Consider the following 17,596-nt stretch of genomic DNA (forward strand, 5'->3'; position numbering starts at 1 on the left):
GGGTTTTTATTATTTAACTAAAGGCTTGAAATATTTCACTCGGCAATGAATAAATGTAAAATATGAGCTCTGCTTTCTGAGTGATAAAAAGTCTGCATATTCCAATTTTTTTTTTTTTTTTTTTTTTTTTGATGAACCTGTATAATAAGTCTTCACTAGTTTCACTGGTCTCTACATCCACTGGCCCAGAAACCATAGCCAGTTGTCCTTTAGACATATTTCATTTTTCACATTCACAATTTTACATTAATAATGAATTAAAAATTGAGGTGTTGCTCTTTTAACTTCCACAATGAAATATTGTGAAATGAAATCTTTTTTTGTTGTCGTTTCATTCTTTTATCATTTGCCGCCCATGAAAACTCACAGTCCCCACTCACTTACTTATACTCACGTAAAAGTAGCGCTACGTCAGTATGTTTTTGCTCAAGTAAAAGTAAAAAGTAGCTGTCCAAGAAATTACTCAAGTGAGAGTAAAAAAGTATTTGGTAAAAAGTTTACTCAAGTACCTAGGAACTGATGAAATGATCATTTAATATTTAAAAATGACATCATCAGGTGGATCAAAATATTCAGGGTAAGTGGAAAAGGACAACATTGACAATAATTCATAGAAGTAACAAGAAATGACTAAATCAAGCAAAATATTTTTTTTCCATATACGTTTCTCTCAATATTAAACTTGTGGAAGTTTAACAGGTGTGTGTCTGTGTCTGGTGAATTTTTGGTTAAAATATGTTTGCTTTTCATTCAGTGGGTAGAAAATCCAGAAATATTACTCGGATACTTCATAATAAAAATACTCAAGTAAAAGTAAAAAGTACATTATAGTAAAAATGCTCCTAAAAGTACATAAAAAAAAAGTGTGAGCTTTCACTCTGGAGCCCTGCAGGAGGCAGCCTCAGCCCGGCTGCTGTGATGAGTGACGGCTGTGATTCAAATGAACGTGAGCTCATCTGCCACAGACAGCTTTATCAGCACTAGGGTTGTCAAAAATAATCTTAATGTAATCAATACTCATGTGTATTTATTGTCCTGCATCCACATCTCGCACTGTTCCACTCAAAGCCCAGACATTTTTGCTTTTAAAGTGTCAAAAATGTTTGAAAGTTGAAGGTGTATGAATTAGTTTTGCCAGATGCTGTATGCTAACATATACCAAGGTTGATAGTAGCAATTTCTAGGTTTGTGTTTGCATATTATTAGATTGTAACACAACAACAAAAAAAGCTCATTACCATTCAGTAGAAAATATTTGTCGTCTGAAAATCTGCTCAAAGATTTTGATGAGACTTGTTGAGTAAGTGTAGCTTTCCGTTTTATCTCCCTTCTGTCACACCAGAAGCGGCTGCAGGATTGCATTAAGCTGCTCGATAGCTTCAGACAAGGAACTCTGCCTCCAGGAGTCACAGACGCCGAGGTAAACACAGATCTTGTCTTTTTATCAAATATTTCTATATGGCTATAAATGAAAACATAATGTGTGAAAATTTGTGTAAAAACAAACTCAAGTTTTACTTTTGGTGGATGATGAACTGTAACTATTAGCTTTAGCGACAGCCATAAACCAGCTTTTGAAAGTTTACACCAGAGGACAATTTTAATTTTCATCTCTGATTTCAACAGCTATGGGAAGCCCAGAAAATAAAGCAGGTAAGAATTGATTTTTTATTTTTTTTAATAGCCTTTTGGCTCACTGTTACACTGTGTTGTATACACGGCATTCTGAAGTGCTGTACAGATATCAGAGGAACAACACTGGAACAAAGCTTTATTTGTTACATGATCCCATCAAATTAGGCTCAGAGTAACCAGTCAGAAAACTGACTGGTGATCAAGACCTGATGATTTTACACTTGACTGGGGCTGGATGAGCGATTTGCCCGTTTTAATCTAAAATCTCCTCTTTTTCTCCATTGGGCAAGAACGACGTGTCTAAACGCTAACGATTAGTACCTTTAAAGTTCAAATAACACCCGACCTACGACCCCACATCACAGGGGAGTTGAAAAGGAGGCTTTTCCAAATCGGTGACTGGAAATCTGCCACAAAGCCGCAGATTGGTTAATCGTTAACGAAAACATTTTATTCAGATTGATGTGCCGTTTGGTCAGGGCAGAACGAGCAGGTTTTGAAAGATGGCAAATAATTCTGGAGATTTTGGTTGAAGTTGCCATTTGCTAATATTATTCACAAGTATACAAAGAAGTGACAGCAAAGCCACACAAGCCCTGTTTAGTCAATTTTGGCTTTAATTGAACTCTAGTTTGATTGCATCTATTCTGGTTTGTTTGGGGAGGTGTGAATGCATGATTGTACTCTGATGTGGACCAAAACAGCTAACTGGTGCGCCTAAAAACCTCAGTTCAGTTCAGTTGAAGTGAACTCTGTTGCTGTTCAAATGATTGAGACCACTGCAAAAGCAGGAAATGAACTAAAGTACGGGGAATTCTGGGAAATAAGAACCAAACCAAAGCGTGAGCCTGGCGCTAGCTAAAGAAACGGGGCAAGATCTTTTGCCGAAGACAAAAGAAAAATCCCACAACAGCTAAAATCTGATGCTAGTCCATTTTTGTTTACATTATGTGGAAAAAGGAAGTTGTGTTCAGAAGTTCTGTGTCGTTTCCTTCAACAATTATTGGTGCAGCACCACCACAGGCGAGGAGGTGAACAGCTTTTTCAAATGGTTTGAGTGTAGTGTGAAAGCGAACGACAGCAGCTGAAAATATAGCAAAATGTTCAACTTTGTTCCCCAATCCAAACAAGTCTACTGAACTATCAGGCGTGAACACATCCTAACTACTGAACCGGATCAAATAAAAGTCATAAAGATACGTCTGTACCCACGTTACGATTGTGAGGTGATTTGGTCAGAACTTTTTCTAAATGGTTCATCTCAGGTTAGCAGATAATGACTAGCAACGTCTCTGTAGCACATGGGAGGCACCGGTTCTACTGTAATAAAGGTGGTATTATTGCCCCTTCTGGGAAGTAATTCTTGTGAATTACAGTGGTCTGAATCATTTTGTCCTCATTATCGTCTGATTGTGCTTTCATTACAGGCCATCATCCACCCCGACACGGGGGAGAAGATCCTCATGCCCTTTCGGATGTCAGGTAGAAAGCCTCGGCATGGAAGTCGACGTGGGGGACGTGGGATCTGGGGGGCTTGTTATGTGGTCCAACATGGAGGCGTCGTTCCCCCTGGGACCTGTCAGGGCTCAACGGGGCTCTTCGGGTTGTCTCGGGTCCTGGAAAGGTCACACTCAGCTGGGGGCTGATTAAAACCTCTCTCCTGCGGTGGCGGAGAGTGTCTCCGGATTTTTCAAGAAGCGAAAAGGAGTGTTTTGGTTGTGAAAATAAGCCCATCTATTTTTTGTGCGGCGACTGCTGTAAGTCCGAAGGTGGGTGTAAGTGAGAGATGAAGAGCTGGGTGGTTGAAGAAGATAAAGTAATCAGCTGTAGAACAAGCCAATGCTCTGGAGGATAACAACACAGTTAGCAGAAACTTAACATTTTAGGGTTGAGTTTTCTGACTCCATTTTTATAGTTCCCTTCATTTAATCTGAGTTTCCATTGACCATATTGAAAATAAATTTGCTTAATGGAAACACGTCACTTTCGAAAGAACTCTCGTTTTTCAATAAAAAGTTTTAATGCTAGGATGAGGTGGTTGTTTCAGTCGTATCAGAATCGGTTTACCTTGATAAACTTTAATGAAACAATTTTTTTTTTTTTACGTCACACAAGTCACATGATCAACAACCGGATGTTCCCAATGGCGCCTGAAATTCTAGAAAATGTGACTTGCATTTCTAATCAATAAGACATTAAATATTTTTAAATGTTTTATTAATTGGTGAGAAGAAATTAGTTTCAGTAAGTTTGATAAATGCAGTTTTTAGAGCCATAACACCGATTGTCTTTTATAGGTTTTGTCCCATTTGGCACTCCAGTGGTAAGTCTTGGTTTACATGTTTTTTAGTCATCAAAAATTAACCTTCTTTTTTTTTTTGTTTGTTTGTTTAAATAAACAAATTTAAATAAACTTTTTTGCATAAATAAAGAAGTTGTGCTTGGGTATTTTTTTATTTCACAAATTAAATATGTTTTTTGCAGGTTATTGGCCTCCTTCTCCCTAATCAAACAATGGCGACAACCATCTTCTGGCAGGTACTTTTCTCAAAACAAACATCATTTTATCACTTATATTCACATGCACATCAAGTATGGTTTCCTCAGTTTAAAAACAATACATTTTACTTTAACTAGGCAAATATGTAATAAAACATAAATGTGCCAGAAATCAGAAGATGTGTTGAACCCTGAGAAGTCAGCATTGCGTCTACCATCAGCTTCTCCTTCATTTCACCTGTTCACCTTTCCAGTGGTTAAACCAGAGCCATAACGCCTGTGTCAACTACAGCAACCGTAATGCAACAAAGGTACTTGACCGGAGATAAGAACTGAACCTTTTTATTATTATTATTTTGCTGTTGTTTTTCCAACTTGTCTTCTGCTCTTTCGTCAGCCCGCTCCATTCTCCAAATTCTTCCAGGGCTATTTGGGGGCGGTGACCAGTGCGGTCTCCATCGCTGTGAGTTCATGTTTTACGTCTGTTGTTGATCAATTATAGCACATACATATTTACAGTCCTAGACACATTTATTTGCACCCTGAATAGTTTAATTTTAAAAAATCCAGCCTTTATTTTTAGATGCATTTAATCTGTGTTGGGGGGAAAAAAAAGCTGATGTCGGGAATTTTTTTTAAAAAACATCACTAGTGGCACAATTATTGGCACCACCGTATCTTGTGAAATAATATCAAGATATGTCCTGTTCTGTTTTTTTTTTTTTTTTTAAATTTAAGCAGTTTGTACAAAGTATTTCCACACCATTGCCATCAGTTATGGAGCTGGTGGCTTTCTCCAAATGCTTTTCTCCTTTTACCAAAACTAAAGTGTTGAGTGTGAGATTAGGCTAATGCAATGAAATATGAATCCATTTCAACTTGTTCAAGGTGTTTGACTTTATTGCTCTTCTTGTTGTTGTTTTCGTTAGTAGTTGTAGTGGTATAGATAATATTTTAAATAATGAAGTTAGTAATCATCTAAAAAGGTTAAGCGACTATAAGGATTTCATATCAAACTGTTATTATTTAAGAAAATGTAACTTACAGACTGTATTGCATCAATAACTGGGGTAGTTCTGTCAATTGGTCCTGTAGATTTTAAGTTTATTTTAAGAAATAACAACCGTATTTAGTAGTAAATTTATTTAAAAAAAATGTTTCTCAATTTTTGTTATTGAATTTATTTCAAATTGCATAAAAATCACAAATTGTTTAGTTCCAATCTGCTTTGGTTTTATTTTGTCGAAATGATTTTTACCCAGTTCAGAAACATGGCTAACAGTGTTCAAAAAACCCTTTTCCTTCCCTTCCCACTGTGACAATTCCTATTTTTTTCTATTTGGAGCAGAGGTGAAGGTAAATAGTTTGAAACATTTTTTCATTTGAATTCTTTAGTTGACATTCTCATCCGGCTTTAGCTTCTTATATTAGCTGTTAGCGCTGCTAGCATTACTTAGGCCACCTGGAGAAAACCTTTTCCTTAAGAGCTCCAAATGTCCCAAACCTGCATATAATGAGGTTAGAAAAGGTAACGCATGACGCAGCATGTCTTAGAGTTAAAGCTAACTTTGAATATTTTTTCCACTCTGGAGAATTTCTTCTTCTTCTCTATATGGTGGCTGGCAAGGAACTTCAAGGTGCATTCTGACACCTATGAGTGTGGAGTAACCCTACCTAGCTACATTAACTCATATTCATAAAATTCTATTTTTTAACTTTGCTGGAGAGTTTTGCTGTAAAGCTTAGCATGTTGCATTCACTGACTGAAAATCGATTGGATTGTTTTAAGTTTCCAAACAACCAGTCGCTGATTAGGTCCAGGCATGGTGAAAATCAGAAAATAACTGGAAAATCATTCCAGTTATTGGACAGCGTCTTGCTCCATCTCTACTTAGATTTAACTAGACATCAGATATTATGTAACAAACCAAGATTTGACAAGAGTCTACTTTATTTTTTTACTAGTAAATCTTTAATATCCACTTATTAGAAGGAAGATTTTCCTGAGACATTGCTTACATGCTTCCTTCTCTGCGTCACATTTATCTCCTTGACTCGTTTGTCATTTAAAGAAACTTAAATATCAACGTAAGCCTCGCACTCAGCTCTCAAAATACCGTTTTCATTTGTCCTACCTCCATGTCACCGCTTTAATCGTGTAGAAGTATAATGTCTTCCTGTGTGCCTGGATGAGACGGCCTCCATCGGGGACAAAGACCTCAAACTGAGCCAATTACTGGTCCTGCTGGGCGTATTCCGGCTGATGGCCTCAGGCTTGACAACCACTATAAAAAAAAAAAGATCCCAGGGAGTCTGAAGGGAGGAACGACACACTGGGAGGGGGGCAAGAGCCCTCCAATTACACGTCCGTTCTTGTGACAGCCCCATGCTGGGCTGGAGGCTGAAGTTTTTTTATTTTTTTAACTTATCTTTTGCGCCGGCGTTCTAGTTTTTCATTAGAACGCTTTGGGACTTTGAAATATTTATTTAAAAGTTCCTAAGTATGTGTTTTCTTTTGCTTGTTGCACACTTAACCGTGTGATTTACCACGTGTTTTATCTTCAGGTTGGCCTGAATGTTTTAATCCAGAAAGCAGACCGATTAAGTCCAACCACCAAGCTCTTGGTGCAGAGGTTCATCCCTTTCCCTGCAGTGGGTGAGTCCAGAAAGAGTTGCACTTTATTTGAATTTCCTTTGCTTCAGGTTTGAGTCCATAATTACCAACAGCGACCACTGCAGCATTAATTAAACGACATGCAGACTGTTTTTTTTTCTTCTTTCCTCTAAAAACCACGCTCTGTTTTACCCTTGGAGCTCGTAGAGTTCTGTTTCACTTCTCTGTGTGAAAGCCCAAAAACGAGTGATTTTTTTCCTTTTATTTTTTTTGTGTGTTTTTTATTTGTCCGTTTTCGTCTCCGTGGGGTTAGACGTGCTGAGAGCTCGCTTTTGTCAGATACGCGCCGAGCCACAAAGCTGATTTTCGTGCCACCTCCCTGCGTTACAATCACACCCAGGGGTATAGACCCGTGTCCCACAATGCCCCGGGGCTGCTGGCGCGTAATTAAATTGTTTGCCTGCCGCCCGTCCCCCCAGCCCCCTTCCATGCCGTGGCGGCTCTTCTAATTAAATCAACAGGTTTCTGCAGTGCAGCCTTTGCCTGGTAATTGGCTGCTCGCTGGAACTCTACTGCTGCAAACAAATTGTATAATTACCCCTAAAGTGGCGTCTATGTCAAGGCCCCATTTACCTGATTTCGGTCTGGGCATTGTTGTTGCAGTTGTTGTGTTTGCAGGCCCGTATAAAAAGGTAATTAAACGGACTAATTGGAGCCCGGGAAACCAAAGTGCTGTTTGAATTTTCACCCATTTGATTGTGTTACTTAAGGCCAGATTTATCCTGTAATAAGCTCATCAAGGAATTGCCTGTCATTCAGATAAATTGGACTATACCTGGAGCTAAATTCATGCTGGCTTAAAAAAAATAAAAATAAATTTGGCAAATAATTTGTTTTCTTTAGAAAGTATTTGTGTTGTTTAGGTCACAATTGGTTGCATTTCCCAGTAGCTACCAGATATATTTAGAATGCACATAAATGTAATTATTTAAAATAATTACAACGGGGAATGTCAGCACTGAGCCATCCAGGAGTCGTAATTATCAGTACGATTTCCCCCAATTACTTTATTGCTTTTATGAAGGTAATTACAAAACATGTTTTTGAGAATTTGATCTTTCGGCTTTGTTTTTTTTTTTTTTTGTCATTCCTTGCCAAAATCATTATATCTGTCCTTTATGTGTGTGTATATATATATATATATATATATATATATATATATATAAATTATCCTGGATTAAATGGTCTCAGTTAATTAAATTCCTCTCACAAGGCAACCTGCTGTCCCTCCGGGGCGCAGCAGAGATAACTCCGGACGCCGTTGTCTTAAATTAAAAAGGCTCGGGGCGAGAGCACTAAACTCTCTAAAATGAGTTTTCCTCATTCCTATTAGAGTCAAGAAGAAAGGTCTATCTACATTAACATACATTTGTGTTCATTTTGGCGAGCGTGAATAAATAAGGCCGCTGTTTGTCGGCTCGCCGGTGTTTTGTGTTGTGTTGCTGATTTGACTCTTTTGTTTGTTTCAAAGTCTCAGTCGGGTTCAGTTCTGTCTTATCTGACAATTATATATGTATTTGTACATTATTTGGCTTATTAATAAACATTTAAAGATGGTTTAACTTGAAAACGAAGGCTCATGCAAGTAAAGTCAACTAGAAAACTTTTAACTCGGAAATTAAAATTCATCAAGTGGATTTAACAAGAAACACAGAGTTAGACATTTTTTTTAAAAGCTCATTAATATTGAATTGTGACTTTTTTATATAAATTAATCCTGTAATTTAAACCAAATCTTTAACATTTTTCAAGATAACAGTCCTGAGCTGATTGAACAAGCACACATTTCTGTGTTATGTTCAGGTTGAAACAATGACTTGTTTTCATCTAGAATAACTTGAACATGAACAGCCTGAATAAAATATCTGATCTGATGATGCACATTATTAAACATCACACTGAATTCTGCTCAGAAACATTTATCTAGAAAAGATAAATAATGTTAATAATTAGACATTGTCTTCAACTTTTGCAACCATCTGACTCACGGAGCAACACAAGATGCAAAAACCTTGCTGCTAAGCACCCTGGGAAGTAGTCTCCTCTTCTGCTTTTTTTAAATCCTAACTTTAAAAAACCATCAATTACTCAATTATTGGCGATATAGCAAAATTAATAAAAAGTCAACACAACTTATTAATGTCAGTTTATCTTTTGTGTAGCGCAGAAACATTTAAGTTGAACATTTTAAGTAGATCTAAAATGTTTCTGTCGCAGTACAAGTCTGAAATTTCATTCATAATGAATTTGAGTTGTGAAACCTGCAGAAACCCTGTTGTCGCTCTGTTAAATAATATTTTATGCCCAACTTTACACAGAATAATAAACAGATGAGAGACTGGAAAAAAGAGCTTTTCTCACAGCTGAAGTTGGAGAAAGTGACAATAAATTCTGGATTTCAAAATAAAAATGACACCATGAACAATGAACACCATGAATTGTTCAGCTTTATCAAAGATAGACTTTCACATTTGTCAGGAATTTAGAGAAACGTAAAAAAAAAACCCCCAACAACCTGACAGGAATCTGAATGATTGAGTCAACCCTGCATGGTTGTTTGAAAAAGGGGAAACATTAACATCTTAGTAGGCCACTTCAAACAACAAAGACTTTCTTTTACTTATGTAATTTCTTTTCGCAGCGAGTGCAAACATCTGCAACGTGGTGCTGATGAGGCACACCGAGCTGTCTGACGGCATCGATGTGCTTGACGACAGCGGGAAGGTGGTGGGAACGTCTAAGATAGCCGCGAGGCATGTATGTCTCAAAGATCTTATTCTGTTTATTTCTATTATTATTTATTAGGACTCTACATGCAGTTATGAAAAAGAAAACAAAATAAATAAATGCTCCGTTCCAGTTCTAATGTTTGGCATTTTAGGTTATAATTTGAGAAAAATATGACCTAAAAGGCTAAAAATGCTAAACGAATGTCAATATTTATCACTTAGTATTTTTGTGTGTGTTTTTTTATATATATAACTCATTCCCAACAGGCCCAATAATGTTTCTGTTGAATTATAGCTGATATGTTTTCACTCTGACATTGTGATCACACATGCACACACACACCCACACACACACACACCTGAATATTTACAAAGTCCAGCTGCCTAAGCTTCTGCTTTAATTGTTGCATCAATTAAAGGCTTCATTGGCAGCACCTTGCTGCCCCATTTCTGTAACAGCTGTCTGGTTTTATACTTTCCTTCACATATTTTCTTACCTGTTATTGAGTAAAACAAAAATGTCACTGTATTGTTGTATACATTTTAAGAGTTTGCTCTTTTTGTGACAGGCACTTTTAGAGACGGCCCTGACCAGAGTCGTCATGCCCATGCCCATCATGGTGCTTCCACCCATGGTCATGGCCGTTCTGGAAAAGTAAGAAAATCTCTTCCACTAATTTCGACTTTGTTGAAAATTTCTAATCTATCTGGAAACTGAACACTGGATTTAAATTTGGATAATGTTTCCGTCGCATGCATCAAATAATCTGAAATTAATTTGAGCTTGTTTAAAAAAAAATAAAAATTGTTATAAAATCTTAGTTTGGATGATATTGGGATTAAATTGAAAAATCCTCCATGACTGGATTGAAAAGAATCATTATTTTTTTTGGTTTTTCTTTGTTCAAATCCATCAAACTTTTAGATGCATTTAGGTTCTTCCTATTTGTTTATACTAGGAATAAATAGTTAAATGAAACATTAAAGTTGTCAGAGGAGGTATGGAACATCCTCTTGGTAGCTACAAATCGGAAAAGTCATGACAAAACTACAGAGTGATGAAATGACAGAACTGTAAAATAAGCTGCATCAGGTCAGTCCAGGTCTGTGGTTCAAAAAAATTACAAAAAATGTCGCTAATCACTGAATTGAGCAGAAATTAGTTTTACTCTAAGTGTGGTTATAAGAGCAATAACTTTTTTTTCTCCATCACATACAATGAATGATGCACTAGTAAAAACATGGATACCTCTCAACAAAATATATGGTTTCATAAACGTCTTCCATCAGACACTTCCTCTGCAGTGAGACACAGCATTGTTCAGGACTGTGGTGATGACGTGTTTATGACGTGACGCGTTTAGTTGGTCGTCCTCGGATCAGCGGAGTGTAGGAGAGGAATGCAGAGACCTCTGGGAATCCCTGACAGCACTTGTCCCAACCGCTCTGAGTGGGCGGGCTCAGACGGCGCGGCCTGCTCTCCAGGTGTGTTTGGGATTCCTGGCACCTGAGTAACTGAACGGGGAGGTAGAGAAAGACAGAAGGAGTGTGCATGTGGGGGGTGTTGGTGCGTAAACGTGTCGGTGGGGAGCTGTGAGATCGACTGAGCCTTCCTTGTGTGTAGTTCTCAACTCTCCTTTATGTCAGCTTGCCTTCACTGGCTCTCAATGGGGCGAGAACAAGGGGACAGAGACAGGTCCCCCAGGCGGCCCCTCAGTGATGGATTGCTCTGCTGAGAACATGTTCACTGGACTGACAGCAGGATCTGCTCTCATGCACAGCCATGAGTGTATTAGGCAACGTTCATTCAGAAGACAGTTCCCAAATTTAGGCAAAAGTGACGTTTTATGATTCAGGAACAAGGTGATGTTGTAATGCAGCAATATTACAGCGTCACTGTTTTCGTTGCTATTCGAGGGCTTCATACTTTTCAATGGTTGGACGCATTACCTTAAAAAAAAAAACCCTCCATAACAAATGCTATTAAATAACAGCAGCGTGAAAATATGAGTTACTGTCACAAGTGAAAGAAACACCCTGACCCTTTATTTTTAAGAAACATGCATTAGCAGTTATATTAAAATAATTTAATATCTTATAGGAGTGGCACAAAGCATCCAATCATAATCTCAATCTCAATGTGTTTTTTATCTGTGATCTTTGATGGTTTGTTACTGTGACTTGCACACACGAGTACAGGTTTAAGAAAAGGTTTACTGAGAAAACTGAATAGTGGTAATGATGACTTGGTTGAATGGTGATCTGTGCCTCAGATTGGGAACACTCTGTAGCAAGAGACCAGAATTAGACAGGGGGAGTTGGCTATTGGATGATGTTTATAGCTTATGTAAAAGGTATCATCACAATATGCAAGTGAGTATAGTTGGCCCACCGCTTTTTCATCTGTGAGCCACCAAACGTAATCATCAAAGCCCTACAAATGGTGAATGGCCTGTGCTTGTACAGCACTCTATCAAGTCCAGAGGACCTCAAAGTGCCACTCAATGTTCAAGAATACATTCACACACTGAAGGCGGAAAGCTACTGGATAGTAGCTACAACTGCTCTGGAGCAGTCTGATCGAGGTGAGACTGCCATACACCAGCGCCATCGGACCTTCTGACCTCCATCAAAAACAGCAGTCAGAAGGTCGAGTAAAGTATGCAGTTGAGTGAAGTGTCAGATACAGAGTGAACAGGGATTTGAACAGGCAACCCTCCGACTATGGGACACCTACCACCATCACCCCGGTAACAAAGCCTTACTGATGTTGGGGTTAAGTGACTTCGTGGCTTTAGAGATGTGATGAAACAATGACCAGGTTAGCAGTTTAGGTCAAGAAGACACCGGGACTACAGCAGTGTTGTTAGGTCTGAACTGGGATGATAGTTGAGAAGCTAGTGGGTAAATTCAAAATAAGGTTCCAGGTTTCCAAGTCTAGAGCTCAGGGAATGCATAATTTGTAATCTTTGAATAACCAACAGCCACAAGGATCAATTACAATCTAGCATCCCACAGTTTTTTTCGTTTAAAGCCGAGATCTACTGGATCCGATTTGGCTTCAACGTGACGGAAAATCGGGTTGGATGATGCACGCAGCCATTAGAACACGTTAAAGTTAACATGGCCTCACGGGCGGCCAGCGATTCCCTACATCTCCAGTTGTCCAAAGTCAACCTGAGCATGCCCAGTGCGTGGGTTGCATAAGAGCATTTAAATACAGCCAGAATCACATTCATTTGTCAATAATGTCTTTACGACATCTTATCTCTTCCCCTTTATTAAGGACAGCCTACTTTACCTTTACCACTTGCGTTTAATAACGTGCAGCAACTTTTCTCTTCGTAATGCACTTCTGCAAGATGTGCATCTATGCTGGTGTGTGTATGCAGCCTAATTAAACCATGGCAGCCATATGTGTTAATGAGCTCCCTCATTAGGCAGTAGCTTTCCTCGCCATGAGGGGAGGGGAGCGTCGCTGGTGGAGGAGAGAGGAGCGGCTCCTTCTCAAGCTCCTGCTGAGTTCGCTGTCCCACACACTGAACAGGAGATTATCCTGTGGCAGGCAGGCAGGGGGAGCAGAGCAGAAACTGTGCTTCACAAGACGAATGCAGAAAATAATGCGTTCTGCCAGGCACTATTTATAAAGTGTAGTAATTCAATGTCTGTATAATAATTCAATAACCAGTTCCTCATTTGTAAAATGACAAAGTGAAATATCATGTAGATTAATTGCATACAAGCGGATGTCTTTAAGTCTTTATTGATGATGATAAGGGCTGGACAATGTGTTCTGAAATCAATATCATGATATATTGAGCAATTAATCTCTCTAACAATAAATTGAATAACACTAATCCACCCAAAAATTAAGAATGTCAGCATAAATACTTCACGGATATTTATATTCCCCAGGACCGCAATTATATTTTTACATTTTACTTGTTTCTTTAATTAACTTTTAAGCTACAGTGTCTGCAAATACATGAAAAAAAAATTGTGTTTAGTTGTTAAAGGGGCAGTATTACATTAAACCACCTTTTTTGAGCTGTTATAACATTTTTCCGTCATCAAAAACAAACCTGGATTCTTGCTTTGATACTTTCATGAAATTTTGAGAAATCCTTTAATCTCCGTGGCAACCATTCAGCTGAGCAAAACACCTGGGTGGACCTAGCTCAGCGTTCAGGACACAGCTCCTCTTTGGAGCTGCTGTTTACACACGACTTCTGTGTCTCCCCCACTCAGCTCCTTCAGACTAGCCAGCAGCAATTAGCAAACAGGTGGTGGAGCAGAGCATCTGCTGAGCTCATTATAGGAGATACTTCTCAATATAATGTTGGTAAAAATGTTTTTAAAGGGTTAATAGAGGAGCCATGTTGTGATGACTGTCTGAAGGCGGAGTTTCAGAAAGAGCAGGAGCTTCTTAAAGAGACAGAGGCCCAATTTCAAGGCGTTAAATTACAGAGTCAATATTTTTAAGTCATATTTGATATAAGAAGGATTTTTACAACTGAGGGCAACATGGTTATTTGATTGTGCTGTAAAAGGGCACCATGTGTCTGGGAAACATAATACAGCCCATTTCAGACTTATTGCACAATGGAACAAGTTTAGAAGTGTAAAATAACTTCTAACGTCTTTGCTGAACCCAAAATGTTGCCAAATGATTTACATCACTTCTTTTTTCGAGAGGGGGCAACGCGCTGCTCCTCTTCCTCCTCGACCAGCTCTACCGCCACCGCTGCAACATTTGAAATTTCCTCCGTTTCCTCAACCTCACTGTCTCTTTCACTTCCTGTTACAGACTGAAATGGGGTGGAGTCATGCGACTACAGGCGGCACACGTAATGCTACATCGCAAAAGGCCGTGAGTAGCTTAGCTACACACGGCCAAAACTAAGACAAAATCGACTTTTCCTTTCATTTTTCTTAAAACACTGTAAATGCCAACATGGGTGGAATGACGTCGGTCATCGTCATAAATTTCGGTGTCAGTTCATTTTTGGTTTGTCATTTTATAATTAGGTCAAATTTCCACTTACAGTTGATGAAAACACCATACCTGACATGACAATATTACTTTAGACAAATAAACAAAAAACAGTTTTCATGCTGATCTATGACCTTAATGAAACATATGTCTAACACCTGCCTTAAGGTTCTTATTTCCTAAATGTACGTCTTTGAGGAGCCGTATCCAAATGCAAATTTGATAAAAACAGAAGGATCCTGACTGTGTCCTCTTCTCCAGGCTCCCTCTGCTGCAGCGGCGGCGACGGCTCGTCCTGCCCGTCCACAGCCTGGTGTGTCTGGCTGCCTTCGGCCTCGCTCTGCCGCTCGCCATCAGCCTCTTCCCACAGATGTCTCAGGTACTTCACAGCTACGCTGCTCCACTCTACAACAACTTTTATTCATTTTTTTAGCCCTACCATAGCCTATAAAATGGCCCCTCATAGTTATTATTTTTTCTTCAGCAGAGCCTCTCGTTACAGGGTCCCATTCCTGCACTGCAAAAACACAAAGTTGTTCAGTTTTTTTATGTCTAGTTTCTCGTGCAAATACCTTGGTACGCTTGAGGTAAGACAAAACTGACTTCCAAGAAACTTTTCAGCAACATGTAGGAGCTTGTTTTAAGTAAATTCATTAATATTGACATAAAACTACTAGTTCCACTGACAGATTATTTCACGTATAACAAGACATCTTTCCATGTTATAAGTGAAAAAATTTGCCAGTGGAACTAGAACGTTTACATGAGTGTTAAGAAATTATTGACTTAAAACAAGGAAAATTTACTCATCAGTTAACTTTGCCTTATGTCAAGAGCACTGAGACATTTGCACGAGAAATTACACTAAAAATACTTGTGGCGATTTTGTTTTTGCATTGAGGACTCATAAAACATCAATAATCAAAATACAACTACATAAATTCGTTACTTGTGTAACAGAAACGATGGGATGTAAGCAACAACTTGTGAATTTTTCATTTGTAACTTTTAAGTTGAACTTTTCCTGAACTCCTCCTGACTGCGCTTCCTAAACGTAACATGTTGTTTCCAGCGTGTTTAGCTGAATCTGCTGAGGAGTTGTTTGTTCCCGTCGTTGGGAGAGCTCTCAGACACCAAAGAGCAAATGTGAGCATGTTCGCAGGCGGGGTAAAGGTCGCACCCGCATAACAGACGTATCAAATGTTCAGGAGTTTCCCAACCGAGTGGTGTTCTGTGGAAACCAGTGGCATTAAAACAAATGATCAAAACCAAGAGGACATTTTCTCAGTGACCTGGTGACTGAAAGTGATTTCTTTTATTATTATTATTCTAATATGTTTTTTAAATTGTACCTGTATCGACTATGTGCTCCTGACTGGGTTTCAGTTTCCGACAGAAGCCTTTTTCCCCGACTTCCTCAGTGTTTCTGTAATGAGGCGTAGCCCTCTGAGACTCGACCCCGTGTTGTCCCGTTGTTCACTGCCACCAGTGCCATCCAGGCCAAGCGGGCTGAGATCTAACTTTAGCCCCCATTGGCTCAGAACGCTGCCAATCCTGCTCATTAATCGGCAACGGCGCAAAAAAAAAAAAAAAAAAAAAAATTTGTTTTTCGCCCGATTTTGCTCCGTCTTTGTGTTGTCTCTCTTGCCAAGTGACTTGCTGACATGAGCCAGCCAGCTCTGGCTTTAAAATGTTTAGGATTTAATTACCCACTGGAAATAGCTCAGACAGCCATATGGCAGAAAAAAAGGAGAAAACTTCAGACATATGTGCCGCCAACGGTCCTGTGAAAAGCCTGTTTTTCTCTCCCTTTTTTCTGCACTTTCGCAGGAATAGCAGATGAAAAAGAAGGAGGAAAATCTCCCCAATAAGCAACAAGAATGCCCTGCTCTCCGGGACCCCCCGCCTACTCAATTTGTCCCACTTCCCCACTTCACACCTAGCAAGATGTCTGATTAAGGATTCTGCCTCCAACTCCGACAGCCATCTGTCTCTGGTTCAAATATTAGGAGACGTAAACCTCAAATTAGACTTTAATCTGCCAAATTGGCTCTTTTTGCACATTAGCGGCAAATGGAGAACATTTAAAAGCTTTAAAGAATATTTGCTTGCGATAAAAAAAAAAGAAGGAATAAAAACAGTTGCAAAGCTCACAAGCTACGCTTACAAAGTATAGATCCGAGTATGTATTGGACGTAGATGACGTAAACTCATCATCTAATTGCTCGTGCGAAATATTTCCACTCGTGCGACTGACCTTTTTCTTTCTTTTTTTCTGTTCTTTGACTCCCACAGATCAGCGCCAATCAGCTCGAGCCAGAGATCGCGGCGGCGACAGATTGTCAGATTTTGACGTACAACAAAGGGCTGTGAGCGTTCCCTCCCGACCGGCGGGTCGACCCCCGCCGTCCAACGCTGCCAACGTGGAGGAGGTAGCTCGCATTTTCACAAAACAGCAGCTGATCCCGACAACGCATGACAACGCAGAGATAACGGTCAACAGCGACAGCTAAATGTACATCACAACGCCTTCGAAGTATTAGCAACGCGACAACACGAAGACTTACCTAAGAGTTGATGCCAAAAATGGTGCACCACTCGAGCCTTAAAGGCTAATTCTGGCTGCTGCGCAACCTGTTCAAAACAGGAAAGTTAACAGCTTTAAAAAAAAAAAAAAAAAAAGCAACTCAAAACATTTGCAGAAAACTCCATGCTGATAATAAGTCGACTTTTAGAATAGTTTGGAATTTTTACAGGTTTTTACGAAAAAAACCCCCAAAAAAAACAAAACTTCTTGAACAAAGTGAATGTAGAAAAGCCTTAACAGCTCAGCAGTAAACTTTATTCCGTTTTCCTCTGCTGCTCCACCAAAAAAGTTGTGTTGTCGCTTTCAGAATGAAAGTTTCAGGGATTTTCTGAAGGGACGAAAAATAAACTTGAAAAAACATGTTTTTTGTAGCTACAGCCAACCCATGGTTGGTGGAAAATGTCCGACTTTGTAACTTTTCAATTCCACATACTTACAATAAAGAGCATACCTCATTGTCTGCCCCCTTACCTCTGTTC

The 17,596-nt window shown here is 39.1% G+C and overlaps 1 protein-coding gene across 1 annotated transcript in view; it reads left to right on the forward strand.

Annotated features, from left to right (window-relative positions):
* sfxn5a (sideroflexin 5a) overlaps positions 1–17,573 on the forward strand; it is a 23,028-nt gene extending 5,455 nt beyond the window's left edge. Inside the window, exons 3-14 of the mRNA XM_015047674.1 lie at positions 1,343–1,420; positions 1,627–1,653; positions 3,063–3,117; positions 3,933–3,958; positions 4,120–4,173; positions 4,389–4,445; positions 4,532–4,597; positions 6,700–6,790; positions 9,450–9,565; positions 10,107–10,192; positions 14,792–14,909; positions 16,826–17,573. Of these exons, the coding sequence (XP_014903160.1) occupies positions 1,343–1,420; positions 1,627–1,653; positions 3,063–3,117; positions 3,933–3,958; positions 4,120–4,173; positions 4,389–4,445; positions 4,532–4,597; positions 6,700–6,790; positions 9,450–9,565; positions 10,107–10,192; positions 14,792–14,909; positions 16,826–16,903 (852 nt within the window). The 3' untranslated portion in view covers positions 16,904–17,573. The remainder of the gene's footprint in view (positions 1–1,342; positions 1,421–1,626; positions 1,654–3,062; positions 3,118–3,932; positions 3,959–4,119; positions 4,174–4,388; positions 4,446–4,531; positions 4,598–6,699; positions 6,791–9,449; positions 9,566–10,106; positions 10,193–14,791; positions 14,910–16,825) is intronic.
* The last annotated feature ends 23 nt before the right edge of the window (positions 17,574–17,596 follow it).

This window comes from Poecilia latipinna, unplaced genomic scaffold (assembly GCF_001443285.1).
Source record: "Poecilia latipinna isolate Pla-1442-1.1 unplaced genomic scaffold, P_latipinna-1.0 Scaffold838, whole genome shotgun sequence".
Lineage (NCBI taxonomy): Eukaryota > Metazoa > Chordata > Actinopteri > Cyprinodontiformes > Poeciliidae > Poecilia > Poecilia latipinna.